Genomic DNA, 25,681 nt, shown 5'->3' with positions numbered 1-25,681 from the left:
TCAAAAATATACATACACTGTACCGGTATGGTCTGCAACACAATGCCGATGACTCCTACGATGGCTGCGTAGCCGATCTTCAAGTATATGAGGTAGCACACCACGACCACTTGGAGTGGCAGGATCCAGATGAAGTGTGTGTAGATGAAGGCATAGTCGAAGCGGTTCACGTCGTTTGAGAGGAGATTGACGACCTGTCCTGCTGTAGTCTGCGCTAGCGCACCGGAACTCATCCGCATTACCTGATCAATAGAAGGCAATATTTTTAATCAAATTAGTTACTACCTTAAGTAAACGGTCAAAATGTACTGAGCTGTTAGGGCGGTACGAAGAAATTGGTTGAGCTACTGTATTGTTGCCTTCTAAAGGCAGAAGCTTGTTATACACTCAAAATATTACTTAAAAACCGGTCGGTGATGATTAAAAATACTTGTAGATATAGGTAATTAAATATAAAACCCTTTTCCCTATGAATAAAAGATTTTTATTCAAATATCTTTGTCTTAGATCAATCACATCCAACTCTCACCGGCCGAATGGTCATTCAAATTCAAATGGTCACCTAAATTTCCTATTGTTGTACTCGTAAGTATACTCTCGTGGTTTACACTAAGCGTTTGTGAAATCTTTCTTGTCCCTTGACCCGTGGCGTTCCACAAACTTATATAATAAACTAGGTGTTTACCCAGTACCCATGCTATTTGAAATATTAAACAATATCTAACTTTAACAGATAATTGTTTTTCTTGGGAATATAATTTGTATTTGAGGTGAAAGTACGCATTCTATTATTTACATCATCTTTATTTATTTTATTTATTTGTCATGTAAGGTTCAATGTTGCGGTGAATGATTGATAAAATTTACGTACATATAAATTAATTATTTTAATACTATTTATCTACGAGACTTTTAAAGTAGGTACTTAATGTTATACATAGATAGTTCCTTAATAAAGGCAAGTGATGCTTCTTGTGGTATAATTCTGCTTAGTCCACTGCAACATTATATTTATAACATTAGGCACCTTGGAAACCTTGTAGCTACTTTTATATACAATAGTGATTAGTATACCTTTCTATAAATAAGTGAGCAGGCGGCGATGCGAACTTTCATGCCGAACTGTTGAGTGGAGTATGTGCCGTGATGGTTGAGGAAGGCGATGACCAGAGACATCATGATCACAGCTGTGGCGCAGTACACTGCTTGCTCATAGGACATGGTCGAGCCCGGCTCCCAGTATGTAAGCATCAAGCTCAACGCTACCGGTTGGAAGGGCCTGTAGTTCAACGGAGACGGGAAATTAGTATTCATTTAGTCTATTCCATTAATTATATATTTCTTTTGCTGTAAGCATTTAAAGTTTGGAATCAGCAAATTATCTAGGTTTAACGATATTATACCAGAATGTACTCCACAGTAGAGCAGAATTAATCAGTCAATAGATTAAAAAAATACCATTACAGAATTTTCCGTTGTCTAAATTGCAATAACTAGTGTTTATGTTCGAAATTTTCCAGATCCAACCCATGGCAGAGATGAGGAAGGCAACAAATACCAGTTGATAAGTAATTGGCATAATGTGACATTCGCGTGACTGCCACCGATAGTCAACAAATTGCTCACTTGAGTACGAGTGCTTGTATCAGGAACATGATGCCAGAGGGAGCGTAACTCATCCAGAAAGCCTTGGTCATTGCGCGAAGTAAAGATGGTTTACGGCCCTGCTTGCTCGCCAGTGCAATTTCTTCCAGCCATTTTCTGTAACAAAGTGTCTCATTAGAAATTAGTAGAGCAAATAGTCTATAATACTATAATACTGTTGTTAATTACAAAAATGATTTTATTCGCTTTAGTGAATGTTGGGGTCCTATTTTTCTTTGTGTATGGTCACGTGCGTATCTCAATGTCACTTCAGTTGTACACATCCTACTTCTTTCATCAATTGAACACTTAAAAATTTGGCAAGAGATCACGTGCTAGCTTGTTGTGGAATCATTACCTATACCAACACAGTTGGAATAACTTGACCTTTGCTGATAGACATTAGGTACATCGAACTGATCGCACTCAGCATTTTAATACAAAGTCGATTTCTATGATATCATAACACTAAAATGGAATTTGTCTGTCTCAAAAGTAGTGATTCGGTATTACCTAGTTTGTATTGAAGTTGCATGAACATGTCCTAAAATTAGAACTGGACATTTTAAGACTTGAGTTTTTCAACACAATACGTAAATTGTTTTCCTACAAAAACCGAATCATGCCAATTATAATTTTTAAACAATATTTAAGTATTAGATACTCATAAATATGGATATATCTGTTGCAATGGTTATATTTAAAAGAATAAGAAAATTGAACTAAGTGCGGTAATTTAAAGACAATAAGCTCGTAAAATAGGTACTATCCTTGTCTTGTGATTGACACTATTCATCAGAACAAAACAACAAAATGAATACAATAAAATGATTATAAACAACTGCAGGATAATGTAATTGTAAAAATAATTCAACTACTACAATTACATCTGTTGCGTTGGTGCGATAGGATAATACAGCAGGTATGAAGATATATTTCCTTAGATCACATCATCATCACCCTGTTCTCGTCCACTGTTGGACATAGGCAGTCCAATGGCACGCCACTAAGGTCGATCTTCAGCTCTACGCACCCAATCATGTCACAATCTTTTGCATAAAACAATTTTTTGCCCCTCTCTCTCGATCTCTACGATTTTCTCCTTTATTATGTGGATTTTCTCCTTTATTATGTAGTAGTATAGTCATTATGTTTAGCTTTTGTATTGTTTATCTCATTCATTTATCTATCATTCATAAGTTGTAAATAATGATTCTAGATCGAACTAGTAGATACATACAAGTTTAACATAAATATTAATACAGGATCAAGAATGTAAATGATTTTGTTAGTGAACATGAGTCACTTTGTGGTCATATTGTAGTTTCTATGGTGTGTCTATGGTGTCTATATTAGGGAGCCTTGGCCTGTCTCTGCTCAGGGAATACTCGTATGAACAGTCTACGCATTCAGAATCCCGCGATTCGTGATCGTGACACTGTTTATAAAATACGGCAGCTCGTTGATCGTGAGAGTTCCTCTGGCTCGCATTTTATTGTTGTGATGTGTGTAGAATAATTAACGTAGTCTAACACGATCTTTATTAAAGGATTTTTAAAGAAAATTGTGGATAATGATGATATTGTATCCAATTTTCTTAATTATTTTTATTTATTGCAGTGATACTTGCAATTTAACTTTTAATAGGGTTATTATATTTTGGTCAATAATGTAGATCTTGGTCTTTAGGTCCCCTACACAATGGCATTTAAAAAATGCTATTTTAATGATTGATATTGAATAACAAAATAATTTGTCGAATGGCACAACTAATTCTATATTTTACTTGGTCTTTTTCGAAAAACGAAAGTCTAACTAATGTGTTACTTAATCTAATGGGATATATTATTATTTTTTCTGACATTAGTGTGAACTACATGTATGAACTTATACGCGAACTGCTCGATCTTTATGTCCAATAAGTAGAATAATTTGTTTGTAGAATTATAATAATGACGTCACAATTTATTACTTCAAGTAAGGTGGTGTCCTTGTCCCTATACTGAAATTGAATTTGTGTCTTTAATCGATTTTTACATCATTCTGTAATCGACTGACGTCAACCTATGTAATGGAAACTGATATAACGTATATTTCAATTAAATAAAGTAACATTTACGAGTGTACATAGTATACCTATCGTTGTACAGCGAAATACTATTATTGTATTTAGTATGTAAATGTATTTCAGCACTTTTTGGCCTTTTTCCTTTCTGTTGGTTACATTGGTGGTTCTAACGACGAAAATGTTAACTTTATGCGTCCTTTATGTAGCACCTTATACTTAGACTTATCTTAAAAAACCGGCCAAGTGCGAGTCGGACTCGCCCATATAAAAGTTATAAAATAACTTGGTTTTACATAGTGTTTGTATGAACGACAAAGTTATATTTGCGGTTTTTGAAAATGTTTTATTTCTTAAAAACTAATAATGATATCTCGTTCAAACCAATTTTCGTTGTTAGTTTCTATTGAAACCTACAGCATATATTTTTTTCAGTTTTCTCACACTCTTATTTTAAAAGTTAGAGGGGGGGGGGACACTCATTTTTCCACTTTGGAAGCGTCTAACTTTCAAACGATTGATTTTAACGAAAAGTGGTTTTAGGAACCTTAATGTCTTTTTTAAAGACCTATCCATAGACACCCATCACGGATATGTTAGCTGAAAAAAAAATTTTTTTGAATCAATTCCATGTATGGAGTGCCCCCCTTTAATTTTTAAATTTATTATTTTTTATTCAAAATTCGAATAGCGGTTATCGAAATACATCATCCTACAAAGTTTCAACTATGTAGGCCCAATAGTTTCGGAAATAAATGGCTGTGACATACGGACGGACGGACGGACAGACGGACAGACAGACAGACATGACGAATCTATAAGGGTTCCGTTTTTTGCCATTTGGCTACGGAACCCTAAAAAGCAAATCCGCACTGCTTAAACCAAATCGGATGCTATGGAAAATAATCGAAAATGTTAACTATGTATTCTGTCTATAAAAGGCTACGAAAAACGCAATTGTTTTAGGAGGTAAGGAAACTTTATGGTTACCCATTCAAAAAGGTCATTAAACAAGTGCCACATAGTAATATAATTGTGACCACGTGCATATTGCACATGACTGCATTAATGATTCCGATTACTCATGAATGCATACTATTCCATGGTTTTATTACAATTAAATACATAAAAAATGTGATGTTTACTCTGTAAGTATAATAAGTATAAAACACATAAAAATATTAATCTGTAAAACAATATTTAATGAATTAGTGATGTCATAAAAATTTATTTAAGTAAAAGTTACCATTTACATAAATATGTTCATCGTAAGTTAACAAAATAGCCTATACATATAGTATGTATATGTATGTATAATAGAATGTAGGTATAGTATAGATAAGTAACACATAATTTTATTATATCTGCAAGATGTTTTTTTCGAAAGGTAGTATTATGTAGAGAAGTTTTCAGTTGCCAGCCAGGTCTTGAGTTTTGTGGTAAACAACTCATTAAGCGTTCTGTTTTTCTTTTTGCCATAGAAGAGGTTAGAAAATAATAATACCTACTTAAAGTTATTTTCGACATTTTATGAGGTGGGCTTTATAAAATCCATTGAAGTCATCAATGATGTATAAGAGCCTTGAGGTGTGATATTTACTACCGCACTATTATGTGCTGTTCTTAATGGAATGTACGTGATTAGGGCATTGTATTTTTTGTTAGTTTTTGTGGTCTGTATTATTTCAAGTGGCATTAGGAATACCCCATTCGTTTGCAGCCAAAAAAGTAATCCTTATGTAGAAGCCTGTACGTACTTCCTTTTTTGCACCATATCATGCAAAAGACCAAAGAGTTCCGGGAATTTGTGAAGCTAAACTAGCTAGCTAGCTATTGTATAAGATTTATTTTTGATTATTATTAAGATTTAATTTTGATATAATGTAATTTTAAGAAAACATGTAGACGATTTGGTTCTGTAACTGTTAGTCTATATTGTTGTTAAATTATAAATAAATGAATAAATATATAGACGGACTTGGGTTTAAATCTGCATAGTTTATTTAATAACTCGAACATTAGTTACACACAATGGAATAATTCAATACATATACATTACCTATACCTACGATTGCTATTAGAATTATATTTATTACATACTATTAATATTCTCAGTATATAACTTCGTCACTCGCGGAATGAGCTGCGGGTATGTTTTATGTCGCTGTAATGTAATAAATTGTAAATTAAAGAAAAATGTTGATGTATTAATGAAAAATTGATGTATGTGTATGTTATATACCAACGTAATAAAATTATTTTTAAGGCATAAAAAACTGCCACTGTCCTGCTGAGTAAATACGCGACACAAATGACATTGTTATTGGACAAGTAAATATATAAAGTGCAGTTTAGTCACGAGTGTAATGTGCAGTAAGAACACAAAGAGCTAGAGTCTCTCCTTCCTAAATAATGGAAAAAGTTTTCATGGATCTGAATTGAATTAAACTTTTTTTGTAGTATGGGTTCAAAAAATATTCGGTGACTCTTAAAGTGCCTGCCTTCAATACGACAGTAGGTACAATTTTGCTTATCTTAAGTAAAATTTACAAAAAACCTTTTTCTCACCATAAAGGGTTACCGTACCAAATAATTTTGGTTACAATTTAAAATATGTTTGAATAAAGTGAAAATACATGGCTCAATATCTTTTTGATAAAGTACGAAGACATTTAGATAAGAAGTACCTTAAACTGATGTACCTACAAGTGAAAGCAGATACGAAGTTCGTAAATAATATTGATAGGTAACCGGTACCTGCGCCCGCGCTGCACACTCCCGCGTAGATCGTTGACATACTAAGTGCGCGTGCGTCAGTGCCACTGACAAACACTTGTGAATTAGTTAACTAGACAATGATCATTGTAATGCATCGTTAATTTGACTTATTTTTCTAAAGGCATATTTTTATGAAGAATTTGCAGAAGTTTTGCACTACTTATAGTTTATTTTGTATTGTATGCTATATATCTTTTGTAGTTTTTTGCTTTTGTTCCAGTGAATATGTTTGAACTAGGCTTAGATGTTTGTTCCATATAGTATACTGTCTTAATATTGTCAAAGGTCAAGAGTTTTCACTTTCGTAAAATGTTTCACGTGGAAAAGTAAAACCAGCTTGCTGCGTTTGTTGGTAATCAATCAATTTTTCTACATAATCATATATTTTGTAACCGGTTTTATGTTTTAAACTCAACGGATGGACGGTGTCATTTGTTAACGACTGCAAATATCTCCGAGACATTCCTATGGTAATCAGTTAATGGTATAAGGTTATGTGGGAAATCATGTTTCGGCATATATTTAGATGCGTTCTCACAAACTGCTTCTTGGATCGAGCGGTCACGTGACTCACGTGTCTGAGGGCCGAGCATGAGATATACCCAAAAATACAAAAATAATTTATTTAGGCTTTTGATTGAAATTCGGCTGGTAATCCTACATCCCATTAACCATTAATTCCTGACGTCATGGTCGCAAGCAATGCACTCTAGATGCTTCTGTCATTGCAATTGCACAGACGTACTTAGTTTGACTACACTGACTGCTTTGGAGGCAACAACAATAAGCTTTGTTATTCCTAATAGTTGTATTAATTAGATACATAACTCTGTTTTTCTTTTTTAATGAGTATAACAATAATAAGAATGAGAGAGCCTATGTTATAATTTCGTATGCCATTATATTCGCGTGCAGTTCCGTAATATTCTTTACTTAAATCTTAAATTGCATTGCAATTCATCTCAAAACCATGTGAAAGTGAGTGAAATTAAGACAGAATGGCCATGATACGAACACAATATGGACACAATACGCGTTAAGTATAACAATGAACAAATTGAATGAAGAGCTATCAAAGGGTGCTCGGCGTTGAGAAGAAACTCCGAGGATTATTCACACACGCTGTTAATTTAGTAAAGCAGTCATGTACTTCTTATTTTCAATGAGATATATAAAAATTTTCCTCTTATTCGAATTTTAGCTAATAAATTTTAACAGTGGGCGGACAATACAACGGATTTGTTTTTGTGAAAATGACGCACTTTTTACAAGTCAATTACATTTAACATTAGATACACAGTTATTACTCCTATTGTTCCAAAGTTTAGTAGATGCGTCTACAGTCTGTAGACAATTACAGTTTAGTTTAGATAAGAATTTGGGTGCCTAGTTTAGTTTTTAATTACATTTTCCATTATAGATAGAGCTAAGAAACCTAATTTCAGTTTTGCATTTTAGATATCAACAACAGCAGTTTTACTTCCATTTGTCTGATGGTTCTATACGTGGACAGCAACAAGCAGCAATAAAAAGAATGCATAATTTTCTAGTATTTCATTATAAAAACACACGCTAATATCAATTATCCTTTCAACAGAGGGTAATTAATGAAGTATCCGACGTTATTCCACGTCGGTCGTTTGAACACCTTTTATCATTTGCTCTGTGGTGTAAACATACAGTACGTAGGCGTACTGGCCATATGAAACGTCCATAAAGGAAATATATGCAGCTTCATTTGAGCCCGACAAGAGAGATTAATCACAATTTATGTGAATTTCTCGCTATGTAAATTAAAATAGGTTTTAAGTATTCAAATTAACTACTTACAATACTTTTACATGGCATGTAATGAGAATTAAATAATGCGAACTTTAGATACCAATTACGTACTGAATCTTTTTTATTTATAAAAAACAATTGCTGTTCGTTAGTGTCGCTAAAACTCGAGAACGGCTGGACCGATTTGGAAAATTTTGGTCTTGAATTATTTGTGGAAGTCCAGGGAAGGGTTTTAAGGTAATAAAAAAATGTTTGTGCGGTACAAAGTTTGTTACTTAATAATTAACTTTTTATTATGAATTCCAAAACCCACTGCAGTAGTTGTAAATAGTAAACTACTAATTATTCCCTCGCTTATATGACACACACATTATATTGTACAAGCAATAGCAATAATTACGCAAATCAGACCTGTACATATGCATGAATGAGGATATGAGACCAACGGAAACATCATTAAATATTCACAATGCATTCAGGAACGATTAAATTAATCAAGTTGAAATAAAGTTAACACGTTTTTGTTTAATGGTTTACAAACCAAATATCTTTGGAGATATATTGTTGGTTTATTGAGAGTATAAGTGTTCGTGTGGGTAAATAACTTTTGATGTGTTAATCGTGTTGTTAAGTCATGTGATCATGAGAGGCGATCCGTCCTCCGCGCATCGGAGGGCCGCGCGGTACAACGGCCGACGCTTCGCCTTGTCCTTATTTCAGACCATCTCAAGTATTTACATCGTTTTACACAACCTGTCTAATGATTGGCCATTATTATTACAAGATGCTGGGACACTTGACACCTAGTCAGAAGTTTTCAATAACTACAATGAGAGAAGTGACTTAATCAATTTGTAAACCACGTTGATGTCGTTTTCGTTTCGTAATCAGTTGAAATTTAAAGTACTTAAGTATGGTATATTATTATTCGTTTTTAGCAGAAAAGGAAAGAAAGAAATAAAAGGATATTGAAACGTGAAATATGTAAAAGTCCATAAATGGTTTGCAATATTGTCGTGTATTTTATCGTCTTAACTTTTTTATCATTTATGGTAGTAAGTGATGTTGCTAGGGGTTTGGATTGAGCTTTTAGGACAAGAGGTATACCATCCTCATATTGATAATTAAGTCGTAGGAAGTATATCAAGACAGTTGGTTACAATTTATTATATAAAATGTATAAAACACGACGTTTATGAAGGTCTCCAAACTACCTATTGGTATCTTTTTTGAAGGTTAAGGTTTAACAGTTGCTTCACAAGTTTTGATTTATATTACACAGATATTAAGGAAGGAATAGATGGTTATTTAGATTAAGTACCTACTTAGATATTACTCAAGTAATTTACACTTGCACACAATAAAAACTATAACGAACATACCATAGGAATTTGAAATTGATCACATTGTCTCAGTAGTAAAGGTTAGCTCATTTGTTTCATGACGAACAAAAAAATATACTTAAATTAAACACCCTTATTAGGTTGCAAATTCAAAATAATTCGTGAGCTAAGTCGAAGTAAGTACGTATATACCTAATAAAAAAATCTTTTAAAAATAATGATTCAGCGATTTCTTTTTCAATCAATGGAATCGATAAATCATGTTGATTGCTGCATCGCTTATAAACAAGGTGTAAACAAGGATATGCACTTCACTGCATGAACTTGTTCGGCCTGAAGGCTGTGACCTGACGAGTCAGGTGACCGACGGTGCCTACGTACTTACGTGTCCATACTTGCATTGGCTCATCATTACCCATAATGTTACAGTCAGCACAATAGTTTGGTGTGCAGGTAAGAAAATCAAGATTGATTCAATAAATGTAGAGATAACAGTCGATCAATGGTTAAAAATGATTTTACTTTATTAAAAAACATACACGATATAACAATAGCTACTATATCTGTACCGAGTCTGTCCTCTCTTTATTTTTTTGCCTGTATATTAAATTATTTTGCTGACTCTTCTTAAAGTTTTCGTACGCGGAACTTCGGGAAGTCATTATTACTGTGGAATAACTTAACTTAAAACGATATTGACATGTTATTCCCTAAGTTTGACGGTTGCCAACATTTTCTCAGTTTGACTTATGTAGGAAGTCTCATTTGGGTCTCCACCAAGTAATGCTATAGCTGGCCAGGCTTATAACCAAAACTCAGGCCATTATGATTCTAGATGATGATCTTTGACAATCATTTGATGATACACCGTTGCTTACTATATTCCACAATCGATTCTTATGCAATGCAATTGTTTCTATTATTAGCCTTATGCAATTTGTTTGTGAAATAATAATGAGGATGCAGGTTAATTTATCACATAATCATGCCTATAAACAACGGGTATTTTTCCTGATAGCTAAATAATAGTAGCGGCAATACATGACCTTAATTGTAACAAATAGTCGAGCTGGTAATTACACGATTGCATTTACGATACCTATATTTTTCTCTTTTATTCAGGGACAAAATAAATCAGTGTTCACTGTTTATGTAATTAGTAATCTTAGCTTATTATTAGGGTCTATTATTTTGTTAATGTTAACGTGGTCTTTTTAACTTGAATTTTCCAATAAAAGCGGTTATCGTGACTGTATGTTTAAAATACACTAAATATTGTATTATTTATAATATCTAGTTATAGTTTTTTCTAATAGTTGATGGGTAAGCGTTTTATAGATTGAAGATTGGATGTATTATGTATTTTTTAATAACTCTCTAAGAAAGAGGAAAATGCATAACAAAATTAATTATTACAGATTTTACAGATCATTAATGTATTTTTTAATATTTCATATTATTAATCAATCCTGTATACTAATAAATCCTCTCTACAATAAAATAAATTCAAGATATACTAGACCTATAAACCTGATGATTACATATCGCACCTCATTTCTAATTCGTATAATGAAGTGTGCAACTTACACCATAAAACATTGACGTATTCAATGTTTTATTAATTAAGTAATATTCATTACATAGTTGTGATAATGTGGATATTTAAATTTACTTCTCTATAGATTTAAAGACTGACTGTAATGTTTCTCACAGCAGACAAAATGTTTTTTAATAGTAATGGTAATAGTATGGTTAGTAAACTACTTTGAAATATATTTCTTTAATAATACTTATTAGGTATCTGTTACCTACATCTGCGAGTGGGGTCATCGACTAGCGTGCGCCGAGGCAACTGTGCACACACCTAGTAATTAACTACTGCATGATGGACAAAGGAAGCTGAGCAATTGTCATCAGCCTTCACAGCTATAACATAATATCCCAAGAGAGGTTTTAAATAAAATAAGTAAGAACTAAGTTTTATTAATTTTGTGTAACAGATTACAACTTAGTTTTTACTTATTTTATCAACTTGCTTATCAACTATCTTTTTATCATTGCTATAAAATAAATTGGGCTCAACGAAACCATATCTTTTCTGCTCATATGTTTTTTTAATTAAAATTATATTTCGTTCTGAAGTTTTTTAAATAATTGAAATCAATTCCCGGTAGATGTCGCGTTATGTGAGCGTCGCTGCACCTTGTGGAAGGTCACGCATCGATCACTAATGTTGTATGCAAACTCACGCGCTCTCCTCTCACAATTTTTGTGTTCAGAAACTCATGCAAGTAGCAAACTCCACTCCTCCTAGTAGGTTCCAGTACGCAGCCTCCCTGTGGATTTTTTCTAAATAGTTCCATCTATTTATAATGTGCGGCAGTTTATAAATAGATACGGGAATTTGCAGGTGCACTGCGAAACTCGTTCCCACTGACTTTGACCGTCTATGTGCCTGCGAAGTGCGATAATATGAAAACTTAAACTGTTTTGCATTTCGTTTATCTAAGTACCTAATATAAACTTACACACTTGTATAATTAAATAAATGTGTTCTAAGTATTAATATCTGTATGAGATACTTAGGTATTTTATAGGAAAAATTAACACGTGTTTATTACAATAAACATAATTAGGTATTACTAAATAACTACTATGTATATTCTAGGTTTTATAGATATGCAAAAATGAGTGTGAATCATGAAGGTATCATAGACATGACATATAGAGTACCTAGCTCGGCAACGTTTGTCCACGCTAGTTGATTGACCATGTGGTATACTCATGAACCAGACTCAACTATTGCTCGTTTACTTTCAATTATATTATGCCAATTATGTGATACATTAGTACCCCAATAAGATAAACATTTAATCCAAATGAAATGCACCAAACGGTCGGAGAAACGTTCCGGAGAAAGGATTGCAGTATCATACATACATGATAACTCGTTTAAACCGGTAAAGTTTTATTAACACTGCACAAAGAACTTGAACGTGTGTGGATGATACAACTGGTGCCCTTGGTGGAACACGACTACCTATGCCACGCTCGAATGAATATTGAAAATACGGAATGCGGACGCAGTGGCTCTCAAAACGAATTTAATAGAAAAATTGAATGTGCAATTGCTCTTTATTGTCACATAAAATGGTGAGTAAGCTTTAAACAGCTATAATATGTGACACAACGTATACACAATGTAATTGTCTGTGTAAACGCGTTAACAAGAGATACGTCGCCTTGATTAATACTTCCCATTCGCAGAGATTCTAGGCCTTTGTGTGATGCATGGCGGTGTCGCGCGGGCGCATCATGCACGCGGCTGGCGGCGGGCAGCTCGGCTCACATAACGGCAACATGCACAATCCCCAATCCAACATTTAAGCAAATACAGTCAAGCACGAAACCACTTACACGTGACAGCTGGCACCAATCATCGATATCGATAAATCTGTCTGAGTAATCAACAGATTCTTTTAACAATTTACATATAGTGACGTGCTGACTACTGATTAGTTCGTGTTATAATCGTTATTATATCCCCTCGTTTGGTTATTCATCGGCGCAGTTGTTTCGCATACTTGAACATGTGTATTAATTACTTCATATAGTATAATAGTTATTGGTTTAAGTGTCGAAAACAGTCAGTAACTACTTATTGACCTAAAATCGAATGTTGGTCCATATCCGAGTAATAATAGCTCGAGTCGAACGTATAATAAGTTCGGAATCGATATCGATACGTTCAGTCCTCTCAGCAAGTGGGCAAGGAAACAAAGAAGTCCACAAGTAGGCACTCTCGCGGCAAAGCCTTCGCGAGATGTTTACGAGACGTCGCGTACGTGAGCTTTTTACTCCTCGAGCTTTTATATAAGAAAATAGATTTCATTGTCTTCACTGTTTCCATTTGATTTCTACACATTTTTTTTAATGTGATGTTTTTCTGTAATCACGCTTTGGTGATCCTTTTATTGTATTGATGTTTATCAAGTTTATAAAAGATGTTATGTTTTGAAAGCCTTTGTTACTGAATTTGATTTGGGTACTTTTGTATGAGTTTTATGTGTCATGAATGCATTTAATGTAAGCAATTTTTTACAGGTAACAAAATTGCTGATTAGTGCCTTATTGCCTTTTGAGAGAAGTATATAATTATAATTACTAATACACACGTCCGGTTCCAAACAAGTTACAAAGTAAATATTGTGCATACGAAAGTTGTACTAACCTAAATAGCAGTTGGTGTCATTGAAATGAGCCGCGCAGAGGTTTTTGGGGTCTTTGGTTAAATTACAAAAAAACTATATGTCAAGGTGGTTTTCCCAGAACTACTAGAGATATCCATCATTACATGCAGTATTTTTTTGATAGAGAAGATGGCAGCTTCCTTTAAAAAAATAATTATGCGGGTGAATCCGCATTATCATTTTCAAAGTGAATGATTAGGCAATAAAATAAAAACATCAATGTCTTTAACCCTACTGAATAAATAAATAAACGCTTGCAGTGCAGATTAATTTAGATAATGATCAAAGCTTGTTCTGTTGCAAGCGTGGCATGCAACCTTGTCGAAGTTCAGAGATGTAATCAATTCATATTTATTGACGAGCCGGTGACGGCACACACCCACCGATGGGTGTGTTCAATCATTTGGACAGGCCATTACGCGCACTGGCCACTATTCGCACACAGCCTCGTCATCTCAGCCAAAAAGTTCCACTAGTGAAATAGCCGGGCAAATTGGTTAATTTAGTTTTAGCAGACATGTGCCGTGGTGTTGGGTCTAACGTTAAATATATCTTTATTCCTGGGTTATGAGTCTATATTCACCGTAGGCGTACGGGAAGCCATAATGAGAACCTTTAAGATTCAGGACACAGAATTTTCAATGAAGGTACGATATAGGGAAACATAGTTTTCAATATTCGGGGAGCGCTAAGTGCAACGGGTACAAAGTCTCACGTTGAATTGGTTAATAACGGTCAGTTCCTGGCATCCGGGACAGTTATCGATGTCCCACCGTCATCCCGCGCATTAGCCAATGAGAAGGTCGCCTCGGTACATAATCACAATTACTAAGAACGTTGAATTGGACAGGAAACCCAACTTGTAACAGTTATTACGTAATACGGTAATGTCTAGTGTGTTGACAATTACAATAAACGAATGTGGAACGTGCCCTGTTTCAAGAATAAGGATTTCGAGATCATTTGGATGCATCTCCGCGGCTGAACCAGCAGACTATAATCGAATTTATTCTTTAAATACGTTTTATTTAATTATTATTTCGGAGAGAAATCAAGGGCACATTAAGGTTACATTTGAAATAAATACTATTTGTAACAAATAACATTTTCTTGGGAATTTACCTAGGTTATTGTTTCTTGTAATAAAAGCTTTTATATAAATGGTTGTATGGTAAACAATTGTATCATACATTTTGTTAGTCTATTATCACGCTTTTGTTGGAGTGTTAAACGTTCTTTGTAAACCACATTTGTGTCATATAAGGTAATGTACGTTATCACTTAACGTCATTAGATCTAAGTATATGATTTCCAATTATTCCTAAAACTGAACAACTGATCATAAGGTTTCGAGATGATCATAAGGTGTGAGGTATGGGTTATGGCGGGCATCGACTTAATAGAATTACGATTTCGTTAATTAGGTAAGAGTGTATCGAATACTGCTCTGTTTGATGTGCCATTTGTCACCTAATATCGTATTCAGACAATTGTAGGAAAACTACACCGTATATGTTACATTACTTATTCAGTACATTTTATTGGAAACTACACAAACTCCGATGCGTGGTATTGTGTAAATATCGTATGTCATCATTGTCACCAATGAGCCGTTAAACCCAACGTGACTGCTTTGTAATTTGACCATATTCGTTGTTATCATTGTGAATCAATACATACATACGTGTATATGTTTTGTATTTGTGGACATGCGTATTGAAGTGGTCGCGGCACAACATGTTGTTTGTATTTGTTTCGCAAAGTCATTTACCGAAACATGTTACGAAATGGCTTTTTGACTATACTATCTGTACCATGGTATATCTGCATCATATAGCAGTAACTTTTTTCTAACAAATTACTATAGTACTTACTTGCAGCATATTACACTTCAACCGTGTAACAACATGACTGTAAATATTAGACGCTCCAATTACTGATTTCAATTGTGAGTTTTCTTCCACCATACGTTTAAATAATTTCTAATAAACTCACATTCTATTAAACAACCATTTCGTGCTTTCCATAACAACAAACATATAAGGACAGAAAGGGACTTCTTAATTATAAGTAGGTACCTAAGTAAATTGGTAAGCCAAGTTCTCCTCCCTGCATTACAAAGCTACTCGTTGCTAATTGAGGAAACGTGAGTGTCATGTAAAAACGGAACAGGAGCGATACTGTCGAGAGTAATTCTCTTTTGTAAATATGACGTCACTCCGTTTTCCCCAAAATACTGCAAATGAGATGTACACACTATTAAACAGAAAGCTATACATATAAGATCACTTTGTTATGGTCTATGGTCTGGCTTTGTGTTTAGGTTCAAGATTATTGAAGTAGTATACCTAATTATACTACATGAATTCTAAGTAGCAACACCTTCTTACACAAAAATAACTCTAAATTTTTTCACTTCCGTTATAACTGACATTTTTATTATACTTGAAACGAGTCTTTTAATTGTTCTGGGAGATAATATTTATCAACATGTAGTTACCTACCTAAAGTAAAATAAATTATGCAAACTTTAAAAAAATATATTTTCTTAAAATATAATACCTACGATATGATTTATATCTACTAATTATTCAGAAGTACGTCATTGTTATTGTTAGAATTGACTTCGTACCGCCTCAAACATTTTGTTCTCACCTTTTAAACCTTCCATGGACTTCCACAAATAATTCAAGATAAAATTAGCTTAATCAGTCCAGCCATTCTCGAATTTTAGCGAGACTAACGAACACCAATTGGTTTTTATATAAGTATAGAGACTAGTTAATTTCTCACACACAACGTATTGTGATAAATTAGTACAAGATACGACTATAACTATTCCAGAATCGTTACTGCTGGTTAAGTGGATGCAAATACAACTATCGAGCAAATTGCCTCAGATGCCAATACCAACTAAGTTTAGAAGTAGTCGTTTAGTCTTTACTTGTAAATTTCAAAATTTTTAGATTTACTGCGGTTGCGTTCCAATTCTACCAATATTTATTACATCAACAAATAATTATGATTTTGTTTTGTTTTATTCCAAGGAGAAACATTTGTGTCAGCAAAGTTGAAATAATAATAAACAATATTATAATATTTCAAACGTTAACAATTTATTTATTTATTTACATGCGTATCAAAACGTGAGGTTTCATGTGTGACATTATATTATATTGTATCTATTTACGCAATAAGTTCTCACATAGCTTTGAATTGTAAACATAAGTTTATATTAAAAAACTAAGTCTTCCTATTTCAAGTTTAATTGAACATGATTTTGAGTGTACGTTTCACTTTACATATTTTTGTTCGATTTTATATTCGGAAGATTGTGAGAATTCGAAATTAAAGTCGGATTATATACCGTACTTAGATACTACTAACTACTGGTCTTCGTGGCTAACTAAAAAAAACAACAATGTATTGTACATATAAACAAATTGAATAATGGGTATTTAATACGCTGGTCATCGCCTCGGCATCTAAGTAAGTGAACGTGTGGCTAATGGCAGGACGGCACGGTGGAGCCTCAAGAGTGGTAAGGTGAAGGGTACTGCATGATTGATTCAAATACCTATCTACATACACATAGCTATGTAAATACACGTAGAGGACGTTGTGAGGCCTTCAATAGTGGATACATAAGTGAACAATGATGTAAACAAAATGCTCGAGTATTGTTGTGTAGTTATTTAGTGAGAGCTGCGGACTACCTGAGCTGCAGACTACCTAGCGGGTTTACCGGGGCTCCGGCTTAAAAAGCAAGAGTAGGAACGGGGTGGTTTTTAGTCAGTAAGAGTCTGACACTCCCTCTCGCCTCGCCTAAGGCGAGAGATCAGAGAAGACATTGCATGATTTTCCCCCTTTAAAAAAAGTAATTTAGTGAAAAATATTGTCAACTTTGTTTCTTAAAAGCTATTCCTGAAATAATTCACACGTGCGGTAATATCCAAGCCGATGCACGGTAACTGGCGCGTGATTAACAGGTTTAATAACTGAATTACTTCAAGATACATTTCGGAGGAATGCACCAGGCTGCTTACGTACATGCAATTTAAATCGAATACTGGTTTGAATTCAGTGCAAATCTCTCGAACTCTCGATGCATGGCAAGAAATGATGATATTTGTAATTTGTTATTGGCAATGAGAGTTTGCAAGTTCACTTGACCCTCGGAGGCGTGGCATTCATTCAATTACTAGTAGTATATCGCAATAACCATAACCAGATAAGTTGAAATAGATGAACTCTAGCTATATTAACCGGTATTTGGCTACTATGGAGCTGCGGACTACCTAGCGGGTTTACCGGGGCTCCGGCTCGAAAAGCAGGAGTAGGAACGGGGTGGTTTATAGTCAGTAAGAATCTGAGACTCTCTCTCGCCTCGCCCAAGGCGGGAGAAGTTATTGGATGATTTTCCTCCCTTAAAAAAAAAGCTACACCCATTCAACACAAACTGGACAGCAGTGTACTCGTATAAACCTGAACCTTTTACACTCCAACACGTCTGCCAAGCATGAGGATTATTGCAAATCCTCTTACGTAAACGAGGTCAGAAGTGGAATATCACGGGCTGTTTATCCTGTTGATGTTGATATCGCAATAACCAGCTAAGTCAAGATGGAGGTACCTCTAATGACCAGGTTCGATAATAATCTATCAGTCGGACTGGAGGTACGTGTAGATGTTCGACATAGTAAGCTGGACACAAAACTCTGTCTCTAGTATAGCCCACTACAAACTGATTGTAACTGGTTAAAGGTAAACAGATTGGTACAGAGTTATCTAGTTTAGCAGATATCGAAGGGTCGAAGGCCAAAGGAAAGTTACTTTTTTCCCGTGGGATGAAGTAAACGTCTTGAGTTATGAGGTTTATTATAGTTTCTGACAGTTACCTAATTATATTGCTTGTACATAACTACACTCGGCGTCACAAAAATCGCACCTCTTTAAAAGTTCCCTTCATAGTAATTTTGACCCTATTAATCAATGGCAGACATATGACTGTAAGGTATCATTGGAAAGGCAATTCATTTAAGTTTAAGAATAAATCAATGGATTTGGTTTTTTGTTTACCAGGGAATAAAAAAAGCAAGCAAATGCAAATGGTTAAAAAGTTACATTTTATTTTATCAGCAATAAACAACTTAAAACCTAGTGTTACCCTCCCTAGCCCTGATGACTGCTTCCATGCTTTCTCTCATGGACGAATTAATGTGACAACAGTCATGTCTCTTGAGGAATGTTATCCCATTCTGAATATTTTGACAACATTTTTTTAACGTTACGTGCTGATGAGATCTGTTGTGTTTAGGAATTCTAACTGTTGTTAATTTAAAGGTCGTTAAACGTACTTTCAATTGATACCAATATTAATAATGTGTAATGTATTCGTTACTGGCGGGACATGTTTTAAACTTACAATTTTCCAAGAGGTGCGATTTTTGTGACGCCGAGTGTACTATGGTTTATACTATGGCAATACTGAGAATCAGAAATTCCTAGTAGGTTTTTCTGCAGGACTTTGATTTTAAATGCCATAAAAAATACATACTTTATTCTTTTTAAACTTATACTTGAAATTACCAATCTAACAAATGTTCACGCCGTTGTTTATTGTCATAAATCAGGTATGAACATAATTTATATGGAATTGACCGTGTAGGTATATAAAATTGTACATGCATATAAAATTCTTTGCAGCTTGGTTTGTGTCCTTTTGTTTCAGCTTATCGTCATCACATAAGTTTTGTTAGTTTTTTTACTGAATACTGCTTGGATTTGCAGAAGAGATTGCAAGAACCTTTTTTTCTAACCAATACGGTACTTGGAAAATTATGTTGATCCACCAAATAGATAGTTAATTAATCGAGTTTCGTATCACTTGTATCCAATAAGATACTCCATATAAAACGTAGGGGAAAGTCATTGGAAAAAATAACTTTTGCGTGTAACATGTTTATTTCTGAAGTTTTTATACTTATTCTGCTAAATAGATGTACCTAATGCACGAGGGTCCAATGTGAATGTAATGAGGTTGTTTGTGAAGAGCTGACTATGAGAGAGGTGCCACGAAACGTGGTTAAAACAAAAACACGGAACCATCCGACCGGTTTTTTGTATTCAATTACATTATTATAATAAGTTCTTACTTATCATTGTTTTAACTTTTAACCAGTTACAGAATATTTAAATAATAAAACCTGACCCGGCAAACTTTGTACCGCCTCAAACATTATTTTTAAGACCAAAAATTTGCCAAATCGGTTCAGACGTTCTCAAGTTTTAGCGAGACTAACGATACATAATATAGATTTATATTGACATTATCGTTGATCAAATTTCAGGTTACATACTTATATACTGTATAGAGTATGCTTGTTTATTTATTTTATTAAATTCTTAGGATTTTGTCAAAGATGATGACATAAAAGGAAATGAATGACCTTACTACTAATTAACAGTGCTTTGTATTGAAAGATTAATTAAATGATGGTTAGTTAATTACGTCATACATGTGTTTATAAATATTTGTAACTTAGTTTAAACAAGTGCAAGTTATTATTACAAATATTATGAGTTGTACGTATAATAAATGTGTCATAATTGATGAAACTGTGTCACTTATTTTGATGGTTTTAAATAAATTTGTGAAACTGTTTCTATTTTTATATATAAAATGTATGTTGTATGGGTAATTCGGTGCCAACACGATAATGTTTTATATGAGAATGAATAAAATTTGAAATCACTGTTGGAATGATTTATTTTTATGGTGAAAATACAATTGGCAGAATTATTTTTATGTTATTTTTTAATATTTAATAGTTAAATAAATAAAAGGATGAATGGAAATAAATTATTATAATTAGATATTTTTAGTGTAGTTTATGGCATTAAATAGCTTTATTAACTTATCTATAGTATGACACCTTTTCCCCTCAATTTTAGGAATTTATGCGGCGTAAATGTGGTTAGGAGTCTACTCTTTAAATGTAAGTTGAATCTTAAATAATGTAATTTAAAAAACTAAAAAACCCGACTGCGATTCTTCATAATATGAAAATGAAAAACCCTAAAACAAGAAAGTCATCGTAAAATTGAAGCAGTCGGGACCCATTCTAGAAAGCAAGCCGTATGTGCACTCACTAAGTCTTCATATTTAGAATGGGTCCCGACTGCTTCAATTTTGCGATGACTTTCTTGTTTTAGGGTTTTTTCATTTTCATATTATGAAGAATCGCAGTCGGGTTTTTTAGTTTTTTAAATTACATTATTTTATTTTATTTTCTTTTAGTTTTATTATTTTTATATTTTGATAATTATAGGTATCTAGTGTCACTCTCACAGTAAATACGAATCAAACGACACCTATTAAGCTGAAATCCATCGAGTCGTTCAGGCTAGAGAGTGAGCAATATTCGAATTTGGCGCCAAAAGTCTGCCATTTATTTTTTTTATTATTTTGATATATCCAGTGTCACTCACACAATAAATATGAATCTAACGACACCTAAAAAGCTGAAATCCACCGAGTCGTTCAGGCTAGAGTGTGAGCAATATTCGAATTAGCCGCCAAAAATCCGCCATTTTGTTTTTTAATAATTTTGATATATCTAGTGTCACTCTCACAGTAAATACGAATCCAACGACACCTCTCAAGCCAAAATCCATCAAGCCGTTTAGGCTGCAGAGCGTGCCAAACAATTATACATACATACATACATACACTCGAAAAACATAACCCTCCTTCTGGCGCAGTCGGGTAAATATAAACTGGAAGATAACAAGTACCTAAATTGAGCTCATTGCATATTTGATGCGGTTGTGAAAGTAACTGTTTTTACTTCAATTCCGTCCCGATGCACTCCATGCGCTTGTAAACGACATTTAATTTACTCAAAGTACTATCAATTTTGTACTTTATCGATACGTGTGAGTCACATACGAAAATAAATAATTTAATCAAGGTCACTTTCATATACAAACCGCAGACGAAAAAGGTTTAATTAATATTACCTTAATTGTGGGTCAAAAAATATTTTCAACACTTTTTCATTGGTAATATTCATTTCTTCTTTATGCCCGCTGAGCTACTGAATAATTTATACTTATTGATCTTTTGATTTGCAGTGATCAAACATTAATCTTTCCAAAGGACTAATTTGAACACAAACATAATGAAAATAAGAGTAAATTGACGGCTGAATGCATTACAATTGTATAGGAGATTATGTCGTCTACGTACGACTATTGTGTAATTTTGAAACTCTAACAATTTTACTAATGCTTTTGTTTTTGAGGGGGAAAATCATCCAATGACTTCTCCCGCCCTGGGCGAGGCGAGAGGGAGTGTCAGACTCTTACTGACTAAAAATCACCCCTTTCCAACTCCTGCTTGTCGAGCCGGAGTCCCGGTAAACCCGCCCGAAATTCAGAATCCTACGTCAATGTGAAAATGATCATCTTCGATTACTTCTATTCGAGTTCATTTTATAAAACAAAGGTGGAAAACATTGGAGTTTCCATTATTGTACGAGCGTCGCAGGTGTTAATTTGCAGTGCATCGGGCGATTCAACTCGCGGTTATGTAAACTTTGGTCATGTACAGAGTCATACAATGTTAACTACTGAAGGGCACAAAACACTTTAGTTTACTTTATTACGATTATAATTTTCTATATTGTGTTAATTTTTGAATATGTTAGTATCAAATTATATGTTATAATATATCTTTTTATATCTGTCGTAACGTATCAAAGAAATCTTTATCTTAATGCTCTTTATTGTTAAGTTAAAAAATTGCTGAAACGATTTCCATGATTATAAACAGTTAAAAAAATAAAGGTATTGAATTTTCCTATTCTATTAATTTGCATAAAAAATGATATTTATTATAAAAATATATATCCTGATTAAAATAAATCGAAGCAGACTGACAAACTGCCTTTACTAAAAAACACATCCTTTATGAAGTGCATTTTCTACTCGTAATCAATAATTATTTCTTGTTTTTAACAAATACTACATAATTAGAACGTAATCAATAGCACGTAACATATGTACAAAAATAGTAGTATAAGTATAGCTAATTCAAGATATCGTGAAAATCCAAATAACCACTTCATTTAAAACTTAAAATAACCTGAAATATTTAAATACGAAATGATATGGTGTAGATAATGTTTTTCCACTTAAAAATGTAATTTAAGTGTGAGTAATGTACTGTTAAATTATTAGGAATTAATTTAAGCAACAGATAAGCTGGTAGACGGTGACATTTAAATAAATTATGTGACAGAAATGATAACATTTTTACCTCAAAATGAATTAAAACAAATTAAGTTGTATTCAAGTAAAGTAATACAGATATTCTGCAAGTACCAGGTATTGTGTTAACCGACTATGGTCTCACAGATTTTATTAACATGTCTGTCAAAAGACCAAAGAGTATTTATTTACACGCTGCTTGTCTTGCGGTTTTCTTTTTATTTAGCCATTACCTTTTAAGTTTCAGCTTAAGGTCAAAATTAATAGGGATTGTCGTAAAATTTTAAAATTATTCCTATTTTTACAAAATTTAGGGCTGATTTTTCCCACGGTATATAATTTTATCGGATGAATAATTTAGAATTTTTCAAAGTTATTCCATACAAAAATTGTCTGATGTTAATTTTATTCTCTGTGTAAAAGTTGTCTGTTGATTGAAAAATCAGCGCTAAATATTTTAGAAATTTGTTAGTACTTACTTTTCCAGCCGATCACCAAGTTTGTCGGAGAGGTGGCTCTCTTTGGGTTTCGTAAGGTCCGAGTCGTAGAGGTCCCGCTTGTAGCCCCGCCAGAAAGTGGGCATCATCCAGACGAACCATGTCTTGGAAAACCAATTAGCTCTCATGTAGTTATTGGTCTTCTTCTCACGGTTCTTTGGGGGCACTTTTTTAAGATCACTTGGATCTTTATTGCCGCTAACCATTTTGGCTTAAGAGTTAAAATATTTTATAATAACAACAAAAAGTTTATAAATGTCCGTGTTTATAATTTATACACGCAACGTTAGTTCGGTGTGAAAATCGTCATTTTTGTCGGTGCAGTAATAGTTCGCGGTCGTAGCACGTTAGCCGGCAACTAGGCGAAACGCCTGATTAGCAACGACACGAAGCGAGCGCAAGCTGCCTCCTACTGAGTTGCGCGCGCGCAGCCCATGCGTATTAATACCTACTTAAAAGCGCTACGAATTCACGCCGCCAGCTAGTTTGCCCCGTCACGTTAAGCTTTTAATATGAGCGTAATACGCAGGTACCAACGACCAGTTCCGGAAAATTATTTTCATTCCACTATAATACATTTCGCAGAATGAGACAGCCATGCACGTTTTCGCTGAAGGTTTATCAAATATTCATGATTAGCAATAAAACTCTTCATTAAACTTGATTATTGATTTATGATACACATATTATTATGTACTAGGTAGATTCTTCCATAAATAAGTTCAAATACAAAAACAGTAATTTTCTTTATACATTTATGTTACCTATCATGTTACTCACGTTTTGTAAAAAACATTAATTATTTCTTTGTAAGATTTTCTATTTTTTTTGCCTTATTTCCTCCAAGGTAATGTTCCTTATGAATTTCAGCTTTATATTATCAGTTGCTAGATAACTTTGATGGTGTATTAATATCAGTTACCTACACAGTATAAACAGTACTTACTATCCAATATTAATTGGAGGAATATTTAGATTAAGAGAAGGATCTAACTCCACTTGTTCACTACCTATATTTTGCTGAACGTCATCGTTCTGGTCATCGGAGTAGAAGCACTGTACGACATATTCCTTAAATATAAACGATGAATCTGTTCGCAAGTCATGAGAATTACTTTACGGAAGTCCCTTTTAGGTTATTAAATATCAAATGAAGACATATTCCCCGATCCAGATAAAGTTAATACTGTTAAAAAATACCCTTGTCCACTGAATACCGACGAAGTAAAAATATTCGTCGCGTTTTCAACAAATTACTATAGGAAAAACATACCAGTGGAAATTGCCCAACCTACTTTGTAGAAAAACATGTAACAGTTAATTGGCTTGATAAGTGTTAAAAGTAATTCGAAAGCCTTAAAAAACTTATTATTGAAACAAACAAAAAAATGGGGGTTTACACCCCATTTTTTTTAAACTTTCCAATTTACAGAACAAAATAATTTTATATTGTAAACCATTTTGTCGAATAAAAGTGGGAGAGCCGTACCTTTTACTAGCCGCACTATAAATAAAGCTGAATCAAATTACCCTGTCAAAGAAAAAGAATTGCTGGCTATAGTTTGGGCAGTCAAATATTTCGTCCTTACTCGTACGAATTAGATATATTTTTTTGCAAATCGATAAATATAACTGAGATATGCATAGTTAAGAAGAACGATAAATAAATAGTTTAACAAGAAATTAATTGAGGAAATAAAATCAATAATAAAAATAGAAAAGGCCCGCGTATTTTTGTCATAAATAATATTAAAAAGATTGATAATAAAGATGACAGGAAGGTCATAGTAAATGATTTCCATCTCCTGCCTAGTAACCATGCTATCATGAGGAGGATGATCGATAGTATAAAAAGGTATTATTAATATTTATAACGCTTTATTTCTGGATCATGTTGTTGGTCCCGGTCCCCGAGGACGTCGATACAAACAGGATTTCTAGATGAAACGGTCGGCAATACTTTGGCAAGCTGGGATGTTTACCCAAGTGTTATTTCATAGGGACATAAATTAAAATAGAGACAGAAGTTAAAAATAATGAGCTGTAAAT

General features: G+C 33.6%; 1 protein-coding gene across 3 annotated transcripts in view; it reads right to left on the bottom strand.

The window, feature by feature from the left end:
* The window catches only part of LOC118262382 (ATP-binding cassette sub-family C member 4), a 38,046-nt gene extending 13,983 nt beyond the window's left edge, over window positions 1–24,063 (bottom strand). For 2 of the 3 annotated variants that reach the window (XR_007705818.1, XM_035573670.2), the window contains exons 1-4: window positions 23,615–24,062; window positions 1,627–1,761; window positions 1,075–1,279; window positions 17–242 (exon numbers count right to left, since the gene is read on the bottom strand). Coding sequence is in view for 2 of the 3 variants with exons in the window: in XM_035573670.2 (XP_035429563.2) it covers window positions 17–242; window positions 1,075–1,279; window positions 1,627–1,761; window positions 23,615–23,838 (790 nt within the window). In the remaining variant the exon portion in view is untranslated. Of the gene's footprint in view, window positions 1–16; window positions 243–1,074; window positions 1,280–1,626; window positions 1,762–23,614 lie in introns of all 3 variants that reach the window. The other variant, XM_050697786.1, reaches the window with a different exon arrangement.
* Window positions 24,064–25,681: the final 1,618 nt, after the last annotated feature.

The sequence above is a fragment of the Spodoptera frugiperda genome, chromosome 12, assembly GCF_023101765.2.
Source record: "Spodoptera frugiperda isolate SF20-4 chromosome 12, AGI-APGP_CSIRO_Sfru_2.0, whole genome shotgun sequence".
Lineage (NCBI taxonomy): Eukaryota > Metazoa > Arthropoda > Insecta > Lepidoptera > Noctuidae > Spodoptera > Spodoptera frugiperda.
Note: the sequence above shows the minus strand (reverse complement) of the source record. Positions and strands in the feature narration are given on the sequence as shown.